Here is a 19514-nt window from a genome sequence, read left to right as displayed (position 1 = left end):
AAGTATACATTTTTTGTAAAATAATTACACTTTTTTTTTTTTATGCTGATCAGTAGAAACACAGCTATATATACACTTTAGGACCTTGTACTAATAGTTGGTACTCTAATGTGAGTGATTTCATCCCATATAATGTGAAAACACCTCCTCCTAAAGTATGGCAATAATGTGTATTTTCTGATTTTAGAGACTTTAGAGCTGTTATTTGGCAGAGCCTGTTTTCAGACTTCCAAAGTTAACTGGGTGCTGGCCGTTAAAGTTTCAAGTATATTTGTTAAGGTGCAGACTCTGTGACTCTAGATCAGTGGTTCTCAAACTGGGTATTGGCCCCACCTAGAGGCCCAAAGAGCCACTGCAGGAGGGGTGTTAACAACCAGGTTACACTCACCAGCCACCTCATTGAGGTGCTTATTAATGCAAACCTCTCATTAGCCAATCACATGGCAGCAACTCGATTTAGGCATCCAGGTATGGTCAAGACGACCTACTGAAGTTCAAACCAAGCATCAGAATGGAGAGGAAAGGTGATTTTGTCACCACACTGTATCCATCTTCTGATGGCTGCTTCTCGCAGGATAATGTGCCATGACGCAAAACTCAGATCACCTTAAACTGGTTTCTTGAACAGTGAGGTCACTGCGCTCCGATGGAAGACGGAGCGTGCCAGAAACAGTGTGAGAACCACGGCTCCAGATGAAAAATGCAGATGTTAGCAAACAGTGTAGCCTCTGAAGAGAACATTCCACCTAATTACACAGATCTTTGTTTGACGTCACATTTTTCGGTCTCTTTCCCCTTGTCCCAATATTTACTTGGCCTTATCGATGTTTGAACGTATAGAATTTGACGATGACTTTGCAGTTGGGAAAATAGTTGCTATTTTTGTACTTGCTCCTTACACTGGACTAACCCATTACATTTGTAGCTGTTTTGTTGTTGTTGTTTTGACATTTGTATTCATTCATGTTAATGATGAATCTGTAATCAATCACTGCCATTAGACATGTACTGCTACACTGCCTCTGTAGATGTAGTGCTGGTAGTGCTTAAGTTTACTCAACAGGGGGAGGTATTCAAATTTGAAATACCAAACAAGTTGCTGTATTTATGCTTTCAGGTTATTCTTATTTAATCAAGTTTAAAGATGTATTTGGTGTGACATTATTTTGAGCCTAAACATGGCAATATTATATTTTTTAATATATTGTTACATTTAGTTCTGTAGGCTTACTGTATGCTTACTGCTGATATTTGTGTCTTTATCTGCTGTTTATCTCTTTAAGAAAAAGTTTGTGCCCTATAGCAATATTGATTACTGTGGATTGATATTGTTTTTCTTTTGTTTTTTTACAGAGGAAAAAAAAAAATGACCCTCATCTTACATTTTATTTCACACTCCTTTCAGTTTTTATTCCTGTGTTTTTTCGTAGTTGAGGATGCCTCAAACAAAAGTGCAAAGACATTCTATGCAATCTGCCATCTTTACTTTCACCTCACCTTACTGTGCCCCAAATAAATCAATATATATCAAAAAAATCATTTGTGTAAGTATGATCCGTTACACACAATCGCATCCCTAATGAAGGGCATTAACTCTGATCTGACTAACACACGTAACATGCTGAGTTAGTGTTTTACTATTAAAAATAGAAGGAAAATGTTGTCCCCATTTTAATTTCATTCACTTTTGCATTCATTTCATTTGCACAACACTCGAGTTCTGAGGTTTTATAATGACCATCACCGGAAAATGTGCTATAATGATTACAAGTTTAATGGCAGGAAGGAAATCAATTAAAGACAAATAATCTGCTATACGATAAAAGACATTTCACCAGAGACTAACACACATAATACGGCCTAACCATTATGCAGTATACTGTGCTGTACTGGGAATGTGTTATACTTTGTAGTTATAACTGCGACCCGGACAGTTTCACGCTGAACAGATTTAATCTTACACTCGAGGCTCATAGTTACAGTAAATGGCGTAAAGTGAGAACGAGTCTGTGACGTGTGCTTGTTCTTTCTCTTCTCGAGAGAAGCGAGCGCATTTTTATGAGAATTTTCACTTGTAACATCTTGAAAGTGAAACGCACAATCCCTGCACTTCCACTTTTCATTGTGTAGGAAGCTGAATTAGTGTCGGTGCATTTCCTTTAATCATTTTGTTTATAGTGACAAACTCTCTGCTTCTCTCTGTTCAGTGTCCGCTGTACAGTTTTTTTTTTTTTCTGTCAGTGTCAATACTAAATATGATCATATTAATCAAATCGGTGAAAACCTGAGCCTGGGATTTACAGTGAATGCTGTTCATGTTTTTTTGTTTGTTTGTTTGTTTTTTAGTATTCTGTGCTTAAAAATAACCCAGAGCAATTTATCATATTTGAAACCATCCCGCGATGTCCATTAAAATAGTTGCCGTTCTTTAAACCCATTTATAAGCCAAAGGTCACTGGCCTTGTGATTTTATATTTTGGCTGTTTTCTTTGGTAACTGAGCAACAGGTTTCTACGCTGGCTGCACTTCTCACAGTCTCCAGTGTGTGGATGAGGTTTTCCAGCCCCCACAAGTAACCATCCTCCCGGTTTCCCTCCTGCCAGGGAATGCCGTGGTTTAATGTGTGGCCCTCTGGTAAAGCTGTGGTCTTGCCAAAGTCAATAATCCAGACTTGTGCACTGCCCGTGTGGTCGTGGATAAAGAGGAGAGAGCTGCCAATGACCTGAATAAAACAAAAAGGGTATTAAAAAAATTATTAGCCTTTGATACAGAAGGGTGACATATTAAAGAAAAAGCCTGAACAATGCTACAGCATTACCTCTAGCACTGTATTTTTTTTAATCCAACATGCAGATAGCTGCTACATGATAAACAGCTGAAACAACAGAATTAATGGATAAAAATTTGAAAATTAAGAGGTACAAATGCAAGGTTGGCCATCTATGTTCACTTTAACAGTTCAGTTGCATGTTGAAGTGTTTTTATGCAAAGAATAGTTTTATGACTCGCCAGAGATGTCCTCTGAGTCCCCTTCTTTTTGTATTAGCAATCGAGCCCTTGGCTATAGCCATAAGATCTAGTGGTTCTATCCATGGTATTATCAGAGGCTGTACAGAACACAAATTATCCCTCTATGCTGATGACCTCTTGCTGTTTGTATCCAGGGCAGAGACGACTATTCCTCCTATTCTAGACCTTCTCACTCAATTTGGGAAAATTTCAGGGTATAAACTAAACCTGCATAAGAGTGAGCTGTTGCCATTAAACTTAGATAACACTGTTCTTGCAAAGATTAGGGTGCCTTTTAAGATTGCTGAGCAAAGCTTTGTTTACCTAGGAGTTTCTGTAACTAAGGATTTTGTAGATCTCAAAAGAAATAATTTTGATAAATTATTACTTAAAATTGAACAAGATTTGGCTAAATGGTCTCCCCTCCCGCTGTCTATGCTTGGGAGAGTGAATGTGATTAAAATGTCTGTGCTACCTAGGTATCTATACTTGTTCCAGTGTCTCCCTGTGTTTCTTCCCAATGCCTATTTTAAAAAGCTTGACGCTATTATATCAACATACATTTGGAATGGGAAAAGGCCACGCTTGCGAAAAGATCATCTACAGAAATCAAAACAAGTTGGTGGAATGGCCCTTCCAAATCATAGATATTATTATTGGGCAACTAATTTGTGGTGTCTGTCATTTTGGGCATATTACTGCTTTGATAAAAGAGGCCCCATATGGGTTGAGATGGAGAAACAGTCCTGTGACCCTCAATTTTTATCATTAGTAATCGGAGCATCTCTACCTTTTTCCATAAACCGGACAATCACTAACCCAGTAGTTAATAACTCTATTAGAATTTATTCACAATTTAGGAAATACTTTGGCCTTCGAAACATGAACCTTTCTAATTCAATAGCATCAAACGTTTTCTTTCCTCCGTCAATGCAAGATGCCACTTTTAATACTTGGTTCAAAAAAGGCCTGAAGTATTTTAAAGACCTTTTCATTGAAGACAAGTTTGCCTCTTTCGCACAGCTGTCTTCTAAATTTAATCTCCCCACTTCGCACTTTTTTAGGTACCTACAAGTTAGGCATTATGTTTCACGCTCCATTTCAGGGTTCCCAGATAAACCAGTCAATAATATAATTGATGAACTGATATCATTTAACCCAACCAAGAAAAGAGCGATTTCTGCCATCTTGAGATTGATTTCCCATTTGCATTTCCCTCCCATCCCTGCAGTAAAACTAGCTTGGGAGCAAGACTTGCAAATCACAATCAGTGAGACAACTTGGGTTAAAGTATTAAAGAGAATTCACGCCTCTTCCATGTGTGCAAGACACTCCCTTATTCAATTTAAAGTTGCTCACCGGATGCACCTTCATAAATCAAAATTGGCTAAGATTTATCCAGAAGTGGATCCAATCTGTGATAGATGTAAATCTGAGGAAGCCACTCTGATTCACATGTTCTGGGCCTGTCCTAAAATACAAGAATTCTGGGGAGGTGTTTGTGAAGCCCTTTCTGATGTTCTTGCAGTTAAATTGAATCTAAATCCAACTATATTGCTTTTTGGGGTTGTTCCCGAGGGGATGATATTACCTGTTGGGGGACACAGGGTGATTGCCTTTTCAACTTTGTTGGCACGCCGTCTGATCCTTTTGGGGTGGAGGCCCCACCCACAGTAACATATTGGATTAGGGATGTGTTAGCTACTTTAAAACTGGAGAAAATCAGATGTATAATGAGAGGCTCAGAAAAAAATTTTATCAGACTTGGAAATCTTTCTTTCTTTTCTTTAATCAACCCTCAACACAGGTTCAGGAATAAGGCTCTTTCTTTAGTTAAACAGATCGATCGGGTATTATTCATCAGTATATACTGTTTTACACCCTTTGAATAGTATTTCATGACAGTGTGGACTGGGTTTGTTCATTATTGGGGGTGGGGGGGGTCCTTTTTTTTTGTTTTTTGTTACTATTATTACTAATCTTTTTCTTTTTTTCTCTCATGGATATTTCTTGTACATTTATATCTTTGTAAAGTGATTTTGTAATGTAAAATTTTCAATAAATATATCAAACACCAAAGAATAGTTTTATGTTCCTGCTGTGTGTTTGAAAGTGCTCTCAAACTCCTAAAAAAATTAAGACAATTTTCAACTGTTCAATCCCTCGAGTGGAGCTTCAAGGGGAAGTGCCAGATGCAAAATTTTATTTGGTTGCTTTGTTTGCTTCCCTTTAATTTGTCGTGTATCTTTACTGTACGTAGAAGAGTCATCACCTCGTGTCTCTTGAAGAACTCTGATGTCTTCAGGGCTTGCTGGATCTCTGTCAGTTTGTTCAAATATGACTTCTGCGTGTGAAAAACAAAATTAAAATAATTCATATATTAGATGCAGTCGATGGCTGGAACACAACAGGATGTAGACAGAGTGTATATTTGAGAACCTCCTCCCTAATAGAAAACTCAAACAGCATCACAGGGCGAATATTTGCTCTGTGGTTTACTCTTGTAGTTCGCTTTGAGGCTGTTTTTGTTTGCCATTAGAGCTTTTTTTTCAAATGTAAAGACCGAGCCTGCAAAAAATTTCTATCTGTTCAAACACTGAATGCGGATGTGGGAGCTTACTCGGCTGATGAGCCGTTTCAGGTTAACGCCTGCGGCACTGCATTGTGTATCTACTCAAGAGTCCTTACACGGATGAATAAAAATGTGTTTAAAAAGGATAACTGACTGCCACGTACTACGATGTCGACGTTTCCATCAACAAAGTCCTTAAAGACCTGGATGACATCCTGCTTCGATCTTGTTTTCTTGAAGTCAGTTCGGCACGAGCCATCGCTTTTCTGAAAAGAAGAAAGGAAACTCATAAGAGCAATAAAATAACATCAAACCAAGATATTCATCTGGTGTGTTAGCAAGACACTAAGAAGCTATATAACTCTGATGAGATAGTGAGATTGCGTATATATGCCCTTTTTAAACCTACAATGAATTAATTGGCAGCCACAGACTTCATTCAAACACATGCTCAATATAATCTTTTGCTTTCTTATCATCTCCATCAACACGCCTAGCTAATGTTCAATGGCTATTGCAAGCTTTGTTTTCATATTGTTTGGTGCTGGGTAGTTGCAGTAGGCTTATCAAAGCTCTTTTACAAAAAGGGGATGCTTGATGTAGCCAAAAGTGACTGATCAGAGCGGTGACTGTGAATCAAAACAACAAAGTTGAAGGTAACTAAAAGAAAGACTTGCACACTCTACAAGGTTCAGTCTGAATTCATTCTCACTGGATTTATCACTGAGAAACTTTTTTTCATTTCACAAGCAGTCATTTCCCCCTTTCCTCCTTCTATTCCTATAATTATATATACCACTACATATTATATGTTATGCAGTGTCTTTACCTTACAGTACCTGAAGTGACTGTTGTTGAGAATTGGCGCATTATAGAATGAATAGTATACATATGGATTCTGATCCTTTGTACATTTTTGGGAAGTTGTTCAGCTTTACATCCATTTTCCTCGCTTCACACTAAAAACACATCATTTCTTCTACCTTGGTCCCCTCTATCCTGAAGCCCAGGGTGTTGGTGGAGCTCATGGTCTCCCTCCACTGCATGTAGCGAGGCTTGGTGACGCCCCGCTGGGAATGCTCCTGAGGAGTGGGCCCTTCACTGTCGACCTCCACCATTTTGTTATACAGGTCTTCTCTTGGCTTGGGCCGTTCCCTCGCTCTCACAAGCTCCTCCTCCAGGTAGGTCCTTTAACAAGAGTGGAGAAAAGAATTTTCAGGTGCTGGATTTGGGTTATTGGCGTTTTTAAGTGCCGAGCTTAAAGCCACAGAAATGTCTGTGTACTTTCGGGGTTTGTCTGGTATTAATCGCTTATCTTCTGCTATTAAGATGTAAGATAAGCAAGATTAGTCAACATTCGCCTACTCTTTTTTCATGCTCAACTTTACAGAGCAGTTTTTCTTTAGCTGTGCCAAAAGCCAAGGCAATGCTAGAAGAGTGTTTCAATGACTAGAAAGAAAAAAAAAAAGAAGAAAACCTGCATATTGTAAAAGTCTTTATTTCTGTTTATGAACATTACAGCAGCAAACTCACAGTTGGCATATTAATTCACAAAAGTTATGTGCAAACAGATGCTAATTTCATTTTCAGTTTTGTGAGGCACACTTCCTCTGTGCTGAAGAGGGAAGCTAAGAGGAGACTCCAGCGTGCAGAGTTTAGCTGTGTGAAAGCCTGAGTGTGTGTTTGTGCAAGTTAGCGGTTTTGCAACTGTGTGGTTGAGTGTTTTTGACAAAGGGGAGTCTCCAGGGACACCCTGAGTGTGTGAAACTCTGTGCGTGCCTATGACTAGTCTCAGAAATAAGGACACGCAAACACAGAAGAGGCAGTGAAACACTATGTTAATGTGTGTTGTTGGGTGTTTCTGTAAGTTTAGTGTGTGTGTAACTCTTTGTGCATCTGTGTGAGTGTGACTGTGTGTGTGCGTGCACATGTGTGTGTCTGAGTCAGTGTCTGTAAGTCCATATGGGTTTGTGTGTGTGTGTGTGTGTGTGTGTGTGTGTGTGTGTGTGTGTGTGTGTGTGTGTGTGTGTGTGTGTGTGTGTTTTGGATATTTTTGCTGAACCGGAAACAAAACCCTCAGAGGGGTGAGTGTCTGTACCTGCATGCCTGTGCATGCACTAATGTGTGCATGTATACATTTGTGTGTGCATTCAAGCATACATGTATGTCACTGTGTGTCTGTATGCATGTGTGTGCGCATGTGTTTGTGTATTTGTGCACATGATATACTGAGGCGCCCCACCCGCTGTGGCAGGAAGCCAAGCATATAGCTTGCAGTTACAACAGGTGTTCCCTTGTAGAGCAAAACCACTTTAAGCACTATGTACTGTCGCCTGCACTTTTCTCATTAATCCATAAAAAAAAAAAAAACTAGACTTGAACATCAAATACGTAATGAGACAAGGAAATTATATGCGACTGCAATTGGCGGGATAGTGTGGTAGAAATGAAAAAGAATGCCCATCTTTGATGTAATTACATGTATGGTAAAATTTGAGCTCTAATGTCTAAAAATAAATGAAAAAAAAATAAAATTGTGAATACATGTTCATTACAAGTAAATAAATAGAGGCATTACTTTCTTACCTTACTCCCATTTTGCAGTCCATAACATTAGGAAGGTCAAAGTTTGCCAGTAAATCTGTCATATGAAGGAAAGACTCTCCGTCTTTTTCTACAACACCGAGGTATTCAGGCACAAACGGGAGCAGTGCGTCATTCCTCAGCTTCTCAAAACACTGCATCTCATTTTCTGAGAACTTCTTCAGAATGGTGCCCTCATCTGCTGCTTTGAAGTTACCTAAGATTAGATAAAGACAGGAATGAATAACGCCCTGATTTTGCTGATGTGACACTAATGTACCTGCATGTGGGGACTTGGGAATTACTGTACTGGGAAATTCATTCCAGTGACAAGTAAGTACACCAAGATCATTACATTAAATTAATCATTAAATTATGTTTTTTTAATCATTATTTAATTAAATGATGAATAGCCTAGTGACAACCTCTGGGGGTTGAAAAATTAAGCCAACAGTGAAGTCCCAAAAGTTCCTGCAATTCTCTGAGTGGCCACTTGAGGCTGATTCCAAAAGAAAGTCAGTCACATCTGACTCACATGTTAAAAAGTTCAATTTCAGTCATAAATAAAACATGCTTAAACAATATTTGTGTTCTCTCTAGCTACTTTGCCTCTTATTGACAACAACCCAGGGGTTACATTTTATTAAGGTTTAACAATATTATTATTAAACTAATAATAGGCTGTCAGTCAAATATGCTATGGCACTAAAGCAGGTGGATTCTGCTGCAGGCACCTGTGACACCAGTTTCACCTCCTGTAATTTAGCTGTAGAACTGGATGTCTCAGTTTGTGGCGTTGATGTTCTCTTGAGCATTTTAATGGGATTATCTGATAAATAACATTACGAATAGCCTGTCCAAAATGTTTGTGCTCCAGATTTGGTGCTTAAAAGTTTAGTTTTTTTAATTAGTATTATAGTTAATTAGCACTAATTTGCAGGGATCTGTGTCTGTGCGACGCACCAACAGTCTCTGAATGCACATTGCTAACAGGGATTGCTCGAGTTAGCATATAACTTAGCACGCCACCCTCTTGTTGAAATATGCTCACATCAGATTCCAAAAAAACAACTTGGCCACAGCCAAAATGCTAACACTGAAGCTTTAAAATAGGGATTTATATACTAATGGGTGATGTCATGGTAGCTACAGCCATCGTGTGTACAGTCTATGGCCACAGTGCAGCAATGCTAAAGACAAATAGGAGGTCAAACTTTAGTTATCTGCAAGTATTTTTCTATGTGTTCTTTTTACATGGGCTCTTCTGGACATCACAAACACTTTGTAATAGAGAGCTGGTAGTTTAATGACACTTGAAGGTCTGATATGGTGAATGTCTAGCAAAGTTCAAGGCTGCCGTGAATATGGGGAAACACATCAGTGTTTACTTCTGTTTAAGCTGCTAGACAAGCATTATGCAATCTTGTCTGTGTCAAGTGTGTGTGGTTTAATGTGAACAGGTCGCACCTTTATGCCCGGCTAACTGGACCCAGTTTAGTCTTTTCCTCTGGGATGCGCTGAACGACCAGTGGACTATGGTCTTCAGTTTCCACCACGGTGCTTTGCTCTGGTGAAGGCATGCAAGAAGATAAACAGGAAAGAAAAAAATTCATTTCAACTTTTAAAAATACAACAGTTCAAAATCTATGAAAGCACTTGGATCTGTCTGTGTGTCCTTTATTGTTCTGATAGCAGGAAGCAGTGGCATTAACGGGCCTTCATCCACTCTATATTCTCTGAGTAATTATCTGACCACTTAGGAAACTCTGCCCAGTGAGGCTGATGCCAAGTTTTTGGTTTTCCTCTGCATGAAACCTCCTATCTAGGTCAGTTAAATGCCATTTCAGTGGAAACTCATATCTGCATTCAACATCTCTATTCAGCATCTCCAACGTGGCGTGGTGATTGTCTCCCACAGCCGCCTGCTGGAAAACCAGGAGCCTGTTTACATCTTAATTCGTTTCCTGATTATACTGGTAAAAAGCCTGGATTGCACATTTAAGTAGGAGTTGCCATTTTTAGCTAACCCATCATGATTCAGGAGAAAATCTGAACACAAATAAAATCCATGTCCATTCCACACTTGTTTTTGGCCACTAAACTCCTATTAACTGCGAGCAATGTCATGTTTTTGTTGTCAAACAACAATCTGCAATAAATCCAGTGAGTCTGAAATTAAAAATAAAGTGATATGACTCTTGTGTAATTGATCTTTTCTCAGCAAATCTATTTTGCTTTTCATGGATTACTCTTCCCATCATCCTCAGTTTCTTCTTCTTCTCTTTCTCTGTCTCACACCACGCACCACACTCAGAACAAACACATCAACAGCTTGCAGTTTTACAGAAACACATTACTGCTTCACACTTACGGGGAACTGCTTGATTTCTTTCCACCAAGAAAACAGACCACATCTTACATAAAACGCCTATATTGTTGTATTTCTTCAGATTTCTATGTGATCATCTCAAAGCTAATTAGAAGTATAAGGAGGCCAAATAAATGAGTTCCCACTTTTTGGATAGAAAAGCCAGCGTGTGTCCTTGGATCCTACTTTCTGGCCCTGGAGAAGTCATTTCATTCTGTGTGTTCTAAATGAAAGAGGAAATGAAACAGGGACGCTTGTTTCAGTGAAACCCTCAGCTCATGCTTGAGTATCTCACAGTTTACCATCCTCACTAATAGCAGAACTCTTCAGAGGCCAGCCAGGGCTCTCTTAAATGTCAGCTGATATGCTTCACTTGATTTTGCTCTTACTTATTTGCTGATAAGACTGCACTGTGAAGACTTTCACAAGCAAATGCATTTAATTGCTGATGGGTTCCCGATTTATCAGCATTTCGGTTCATTTGGGCACATAACATTTTGATTTACTCCCATTTTCAGCACACTAATGACTGATAGTCAGAAATACTTGAGTAGATACTGGTTGAAATTCAGTGGAATCTTAGTAGTTAGGAATAATTTGCTGTTATCCACAAACAAGAAGGACTGGAAGCTTAGATCTGAGCTCTGTGCTTTCATATAAATGTAACAACCCTGCAGCTAAACACAGTCTGACATTGAAACTGTGCGTTGTTCACCCTGTGCTCCACTATCCTTGAAGACCATAGAGCTCGTACTGATAACACTGGAAATAATACTGCTCTCACTCACATGTTGGAACTTGAAATGGCAGGTCTGCCTCAGTACAGGTGATGGAAGAAATAAAGAACTTAGAGTTTCACATGGAAAAAAAAAAAAGAACCAGTACTGAGATCTCTACTTAACTAATATTAGCAACATCTACTCAACATGACATCTGTGACCTATAACTATTATTGTGCATGACATCATCAGGTTGTTGGCAATGATCAATGTTTCCACAACTGTTGTAGATTTTACTCATACTCTGATTTGACCTAACAGAGGTCAACCTCCACAGACACAGAGACGCATGTTAAATTAGATGAGTAACTGATTTCAGTTCAGTTCAATTGATTTCAATTGAATATCACACGTGGAGGTTCAAAGGGCTTCACGGAGAGATAAAAACATATCAAAGCATAAAAAAACTGTTAACTGTAATTTTCCCATTGTGGGACTAATAAAGGTATTCATATTTGTATTTGTATTCGTAAAAACATGGATTACAGTTTTTAAAGAGCAGAGGAAACAAAAAAGGTTGTTTGCATACTTAAAAAAAGAGACTGAAACAAACAAGCAACCCATCAGAAACACACACACACACACACACATGCAGTTCATATATACCTAGTTCATATATAAAAACAAATATATATGGAAAAAGAAAAAACTTGGAAGCAGAAATTCAGTGTGCTCTGTATCTATGCTCTGAGTAATAGCATAGAGATCGAAGAAAGGCCAGATGCCAAAAAGATTAAAAAAACAAAACACTGCCTTAACCCTTAACAATGTGCTGCATTTTTGTAGCATTTTGCAGTAAAGCAAATAGTTATCAAATAATATATCATTATTACCACCAGATGCAGAACAATGTGTGTTTGCGCCGCCAAATTAACAGGAATCCAGCTCCGAGACTAGTTTATGTTTGCTTGAGGTTCACTCTTCAACACTTTGTTTTCTGTGCTCATTCCTGTCAAACGCACCTTTCTTTGTAACACCCTGAGACACTGACTCAACAGGCTGATCTGAACAAAGGAGTCAAAAGCAGCATTGCAAAACACACACACACACACACAGCTGAAATCAGACTTCATGTGACTCAACCTGGTTCTGCTAAAAGCCATGATAATTCATGTCTTCCACGTAAAGCCACCGCGGTGTGGTAATCGAATGTAAAGCACTGCAAAATTGGCAAGGTAATGTGTCCGCCTGCTGTTTAGTCGACTGAAAACATCTGTTAATCTGTATGCAGCGACTGCTCAAAAATGTAAACAAGTAAAAGCTACTGATACATGAGCGTATTTGACTTCCTGAAGCGGTTCTTTGTTAAATGTCAAAGGCCAAATCTAAAATTGGGTACTGACCATGAAATCTTTATTACACAGTGACATGCTAGCCTATGCTACTCTGTGTGTGGGTGTCCATGTGTGGGCTGAAGTGTAGGCTGATGGGACAAGAGCGCAACAGTAGCATTTATCAGACTTTGTTTTTCCATTTTAAGTACTAAAAATTAGTACTTAAAACTTAAGAATTTAGCGGATTGGATAAGGTGATGTTGAGCTAGACTCTTCCAGTCTTCCAGGTCAAACAGGCAATGTGTATTCAGTCTGTTTAAAAGAAAGTGACAGATCCAGACCTTGTATGGAAAGGCAAAGAAGAATGGTCAGCCTTTAAGAGCACACATGCTAGCCAAGAGAAAGCCTGAGCCTAAGAGTGGTGACAATGAAGACAAAAAGCAGATTATACTTTCAGAGTGAAGAAACACAGATGTGACTCACTGTGATCACACTCGACTTCCCTGCAGCTCATGTGAAAAGACAGTTATTGAGCTCCAGAGCTGCAGAAACATTCTGTTCAAATGTAATTGTGCACTATCAGAGTGTGTGTGTGTGTTTTGAAAGACAGCTCTGTTTTAATGCACACGCAAGCATGCACCCTGACACTTACTGGCCACAAGAAAAAGCTTAATCAGCCAAGAATGTCAAATGCAAACAAATTTCCACCCTCAGTGTCTATTGAACTAAAGGCCAATCCTTCAACACAAGCCTGGGTGTTCAAGGAGGGTAAAGGCCAAGTCTTACAGTTCCAAAATATCTCACAGTTTTTATTATGACTAATTTGCCTTAGTTGAGTTGTGCAAAAGATAAAAAATTAATAAGAAATACTGGCACGTGCTTTCATGCAAAAGATTCCATTCAAAAAGAGGCTGTATTTTTCTCTCCCATGCCCCATGTGGCCTTGAAGATAAGAAATATTAAGCAAGATGATGCATAACTCTGATATCATTAGTCCAACACTTTTCACACAACAAAGGCTACCAAGCTTTCAGCAGCATTCACATGTCAGTTTCAGTTCTCACTGTCTGGCATCATTAATGGAATAGGAAAGACTGACCAATTAAATATAAGGAGAGAAAACATCGTTTTAATGCAGAGTCAAATTTCAATATTATCCTGCACTTTATGGCAATGCTCTCCAAAGATCTCAAAGTATCTTTGGCTGCATGCTGAAGTATCCTTTAACAATATACCGAACCATAAGTTGCCCGTATATGTTAAATATACACATGTATATATATAATATACAAATTATATATATATATATATATATATATATATATATATATATATATATATATATATATATATATATATATATATATATAAAGTAACAGTTCTCACACCAGTACAACTCAAAAATCACGTTTCAAAGAACACACAACCATGAACAAACAAGAGATTAAAGATAGCTAAAGTGTAGAACTGAACTGATTTCCCGCGGGGATTCTTTTCCGGAGAACTCACTTAGACTGCATGTTTATGTCATTTGAAAAATAAACTAAACCCAAAAAAATTGAAGATCCTGCTATCACTGTATAATTGTCTGCTCTCTGCAGTGAAACAGTCCCCATGGGTCTACTGTTAGGAAGTGGCTTGCTGTTTACGTGCCGTTTTACTTTGCTGTTTCTCCTCCTTCTTCTTCTTTTTTAACCATCAGCTCTTTGCTGTGTAAAAGCGGATTTGCAAAGACACACAAGCGGAGGTCAAGATGGGAATTTGAAAAATGTTTGCCTTAAGAAATCCCCAGGGTGGCATTTTTTTTTTCTTCGCTGTTGATTTAGCTGTGTATTAGATTATTATTCACTGTGTAAGAGGAAATTAACTACCGTGGTAACTTGCCACTGACCTTTAGATCACTAGCTTTTTGCCGTTTACTCACTTCTCCAGGGTCCAGATGCTCTAAAGTGACGATGCCTTTGCTTTTGCTCTCGTTGTCACTCAGTAGGTCATCCTCGGACTCCACAACGGAGGACCCCGTAGAGGAGATGGAGGAGTTGGACAGTTTCCTGCGCAGCGTACCGTCCACCGCCTCATCCCAGTCCTCCTGCTGCATCTCCCGGGAGCTCCCGCCTCCCTCCGGGGTGATGGTGACCTGAGGTACCCGGGGCGCATCCATCAAAGTTGGCGGTCCGGACGTCGGGGCAATCTGAGCGGCTGTGTGAACGAGCTCATCGCAAATCTGCGAAGACTTCGCGGCCCCCCTTCGCTCTAAACGAGACGCGTCATTTATTCCAGTCACCGAGAATCCCAAATCCTTGGAGGTCTTTCTCCTGCACTCTTTGGGCATTGGCGATCTAAAATCGTCGTGAGAGCGCACGACTACAGGCGTAAAGCCGCGTCACTCTAAGCTTCAAATCTGGTCATTTCACTTTGAGAAAGTTCAAACGCAGCGCAGTTCAAATAGACAGCGTATCCAGTCGATGCTCTGCAGCACTTCCTCGCTGTTTGTTGTCCAAGCTTTAAGGCATAAAAAGCCTGCGCCAGGCTCTCTGCTCTGCGCTCTTTGCGGACTGTTGGTAAAGGGAACCCCTCTTTGGTGTCGGCGTGGCTCGCGCTTCTACGCGGTTTACTCACACGCGCGCCAGCGCGCACACACCCACACAACTGCACGGTGTTTATTATCTTCCGCATTGTCTTTCTCGCTTCCTGAGTGAAACGTTAAACCAGCTGACACGTTAAGTTTTTTTAAATGGTTGCAGACTTCCTTCTGTCTTACTTCTCTAGACAAACCTGAGCCTAAAAAACGGACACCTTTAAATCAAGATGCACTTTACCGATAGGGCACATGAGCAGAAAAGCTGCATCTAAGTATTTCTGCTGAAATGCGCACACTCGCGTTAAAGGGGCAAATATGTCATAACTTTGTGTAAACTTAGGGAAAAAAGGTTTAATTATTATAGGATGTAGACACAAAAACATAATAAGGTATAAGATGCAGCATTAAAGAAATGTATTTTTGATTCGTGACTATTTCTAGCTCAATAATCAAATTTAAGCAAATACATAGTATGTTAACTCCTCCGCCTAAAGAGCAGACAGATGATAAGTGAAGTAAGTTTGCAGCTGCTGTTCATCTGTTATATAAATATGTACTCCAACATTGCTTACAAGTGGCACTGCAGGAAACATTGTATCAGGACTGGGTGGAAGTCAGCTTGTTATCCAAGTAAAGGGCCATTCTCATCACTGTCAAATCATGGTGATGACCAGAGCCGGTCTGAGGCAGAGGCGACATATGCGGCTGCTTAGGGCCCCCTGACCACCAGGGGGCCCCCAAGCTCACCCACATTTGTCATGAAACTTTTTTGGTTTGTTTAAATTTTTTACAAATGCCAATTTCCTAAAAGAAAGAAGAGACAATTCTAACTGTCCAGATTTGTACACTTGTAACATCACTAATTCAATAAGTTGGCTACACTCTAATATTTCTGTCTCAGAGTGATGCCGAAAAGCTAATTCATGCATTTATTACTTCTAGGTTGCACTATTGTAATTCATTCTAATCAGGCTGTCCTAAAAGCTCCCCGAAAAGCCTTCAGATGATCCAAAATGCTGCAGCTAGAGTACTGACAGGGACTAGAAAGAGAGAGCTCTCTTCATTGGCTCATAGTACCATATCACCCCAATAGAGCACTTTGCTCTCAGACTGCTGGCTTACTTGTGGTTCCAAGGATGCTTAAAAGTAGAATGGGAGGCAGAGCCTTCAGCTTTCAGGCCCCTCTTCTGTGGAACCAGCTCCCAGTTTGGATTCAGGAGACAGACACCCTCTCTATTTTTAAGATTAGGATGACTGTTGGGTTTTCTCTGTAATTATTGTGGGGTCTTTACCTTACAGTATAAAGTGCCTTGAGGCGACTGTTTGTTGTGATTTGGTGCTGTATAAATAAAATTGAATTGAAAAGGTTGAAACAGTAATGCATCCTAAAAAAATTAATGATCAATTTTAACCCTCCAACATTAATAATGGTTACGTTCAGGGGACAATGAAATGGAATGAAGGGGGCCCCAAATCAAATCTTGCTTAGGGCCCCTTCAAGACTTGGGCCGCTCTGGTGATGACCGATGACTGATGGAAGGACTGCACGGGACAGTGCATGGCCCTCCAGAAGATCACCGTCATGGTCCTGAGCCGTTGGTCTAGCGTTTTGCGTTTTGTTCTTTTAGGTTCTGTTTTCATTTGAGATTCTTCTGTTATGTCACAGTTTTGATCCTCAGTTCATTGTTGGTTATAGGTCCATTTGTTAGTTATAGTTATTTATACTGACTCCCTGTTTCCTGTGTTGTTCCCCATGTCTTTGTACTCCAGTGTCTGCCCTGTCCCTCTGTGTCTAAGTCCTGTGCCTCCTGTGCTTTTATTCCCAGTGTTGCGTCGGGTTTGCATCTGTCTTAGAAGTCAGTGTTTCCTGTTTTACTTTGTGAGTCTTGGTCTTGTCTTGTCTTGTCAGTTCAGTCTACGAGTCTGCCTCTTGGGGTCCAATCCTGCCTGCCACGCAGCAAGCCATGACAATCAGCACATCAACCATTGTTTTCTGTGAGAAAATCACCTTCATACAGGAGTTGTAATAAATAAACACTTCAAATTAAACTAAATCAAAAAATCAGAATGATTTCAGGGTGAGGTGATAAAATAAGGAGAAGGAAAAGAACGCAAGTATACTACATGATCTGTCAAACATAGTGGAGGCAATGTTATGGCATGGCAGAAGCAGCCATTTTGAAGTAAACAGGGCTGTACTCGCTGCTCAGATTCAGCCAAATGCTGCAAAACTGACTGGACCCAACTCGACAGTACATATGGATAATGACCCGCAGCATACTGAAAAAGCAGCCCAAAAGATTGTCAAGAAAAGACATGGGATATTCTCCAATGGCCAAGTCAGTCACCTGATTTCAGTCCAGTAGAGCAGCTTTCCAGCTTTGGGTTATTTTAAAACAAGAAACAAATTACACTTGTGAAGAAGCCTTCCTGCCTTCTTCCTGCCATTTTCAATTTTCACATTTTGCAAAGCCATCCACTGGTCCAGATTTGACCATTTGGCGGCTCTATTCTGGTCCCCGGGCCAAATGTTTGATATCACAGTGTTAAGCATGTTTCTATTTGTATGTAAGAAGTTCTGAAATGTATCAGAGACAAATTTTAGGTAGATAGCAAAACATCCTTGTGAAGCATGCAAAAATCAAAGCAGACTTGAGAGTTTACAGTCACTTAATGGAGACAGAGGTTTAGACTGATGCACATCTGTATCATAATACAGCAACCAAATGTTTAAAATGGAAAATGTGAGTAATAATGAAGTATTCTTTCACCAATGGGCTCATTTCGCACTCCCTGGGCCAAATTTAGCAACATTACAGAAAATGAATCTTCCATATATGTATCATTGCAATTAAAGCAGAAAAGAACACAGAATATCAGACAGTACAATATATCAGTGCTAGGTACAAATATTATGCCCACTCTGTACTGCACTGTCTTCTATCAGTATGGCAGAATGATTTGGTCAAGAAAAGCTTTGGACATTCTCTCTGCTGTTGTGCACCATCTTCAGCCTCTGGCCTTTGGTGGTTCTGCTTCTGTTGGTAGAGTGGCAGCCCTGATGTGGATCTCTTTACCACACCCCTGAGCCACATCCAGAGGCCACCTCCACCTCATTTTAGTCAGAGAAGGAAGTTAAGGCTTTGATGGTCCTATGGTAAAAATCTCTGACTGTTTTTTTCTAAATTTAAGGCAGGATTAAAGAGATATACAATACACTAACTTAGGACAATTCATTCATTCACAAAAAAACTACTTAATTTCATAGTAAACTCAAGTAAATGAAGTCTATGTCTTCACTCCATGGCAGCCCACTTACACTATGTTACAACCTAAATATTTTTAAATAATGTCATCCAGGCAAATCTCTCATATCTGATGTCTGACTTCTTTGTTCTTTTTCTGTGTAATGTGGATATCACCAGTAAATAAGACAATAAGAAAAACATACCTGAAAAAAACTGAAATTTCCCTGTTTTGTGTATTAATCAGAGCGCTGTGTTTATAGTAGTTTAGTCACAGTAGTTTCTTTGTTTTTGCAACATCCTCTTTTCACTGTGGTGCTGAGCCTTCTCTGGAAAAGGCACGGGTTCTCGGATGGAAATATAAACACACTACTCAGCAGAGAAGGTTTATGCTCATTTAAAGCTACTTTCAGCTGTTCCCTTCACCAGGTGTCACCACAGCAGGTAGCACCACATGTTTGATATGGCAGATGTCCTTGCTCACACAGCCCACCCAAGGGATTTGTGTCCTCTCCTGAGAGTGAACCAGGGATCTTTTGCTTGTTTGGTAAATGTGTAAACGACTACACTATAGAGCCACTAAAGTTTATGCTAAATTAACTGAAAAAAAAAAAGAAGTAAAGTCCTTAATTATTGCAGGTTTTTAAAAAATGCTTTTTAAACAATCCTGCACATTTCTGAGAAAGAAACTCAGGTGAAGAGACCATTGGGGGATCCCAAGCAGACTAACACAGAAACCATTTATTTTCATTATCAAGTTCTATCCAGCAGGTGATGCTAATGTACCTATAAGCCGCTTTGCTTGAAGCTAAAGAAGAAGAAGAAGAAAGAACGCAAGAATGTGTGTTATGTAAAGAGGAATTTTTTAATCATGTCAGTATTTACTGATCTAAAAATGCAGGGAGTAATCAGGAGGGAGTATGAGTGTGTATAATAGATAATGTGCTGTTCATAAGCATAATCATAGGCTGCAGTTTATAAGGTTAATGAGGAAACTTTGAAAAGGTTAGGGTTGATTGTGGAGATGCTGTTAGACCATTCAGAAATCAATTAGAGTGAAGACTTCAAATAGAAAATACTAGAAAAGAGGGAAATGAGGACCT

At 39.5% G+C, this 19514-nt stretch overlaps 1 protein-coding gene across 1 annotated transcript; it reads right to left on the bottom strand.

Moving 5' to 3' along the window:
• Positions 1-67: 67 nt before the first annotated feature.
• On the bottom strand, positions 68-15238 carry itpka (inositol-trisphosphate 3-kinase A). The gene is made up of 7 exons (XM_030719578.1): positions 14510-15238; positions 9632-9731; positions 8168-8381; positions 6565-6769; positions 5746-5847; positions 5282-5353; positions 68-2722 (listed from the first exon to the last, which is right to left on the bottom strand). Exons 1-7 carry the CDS (start codon positions 14915-14917, stop codon positions 2453-2455), a joined length of 1371 nt encoding a protein of 456 aa, XP_030575438.1. The 5' UTR covers positions 14918-15238; the 3' UTR covers positions 68-2452.
• Positions 15239-19514: the final 4276 nt, after the last annotated feature.

The sequence above is a fragment of the Archocentrus centrarchus genome, chromosome 22, assembly GCF_007364275.1.
Source record: "Archocentrus centrarchus isolate MPI-CPG fArcCen1 chromosome 22, fArcCen1, whole genome shotgun sequence".
Classification (NCBI taxonomy): Eukaryota; Metazoa; Chordata; class Actinopteri; order Cichliformes; family Cichlidae; genus Archocentrus; species Archocentrus centrarchus.
Note: the sequence above shows the minus strand (reverse complement) of the source record. Positions and strands in the feature narration are given on the sequence as shown.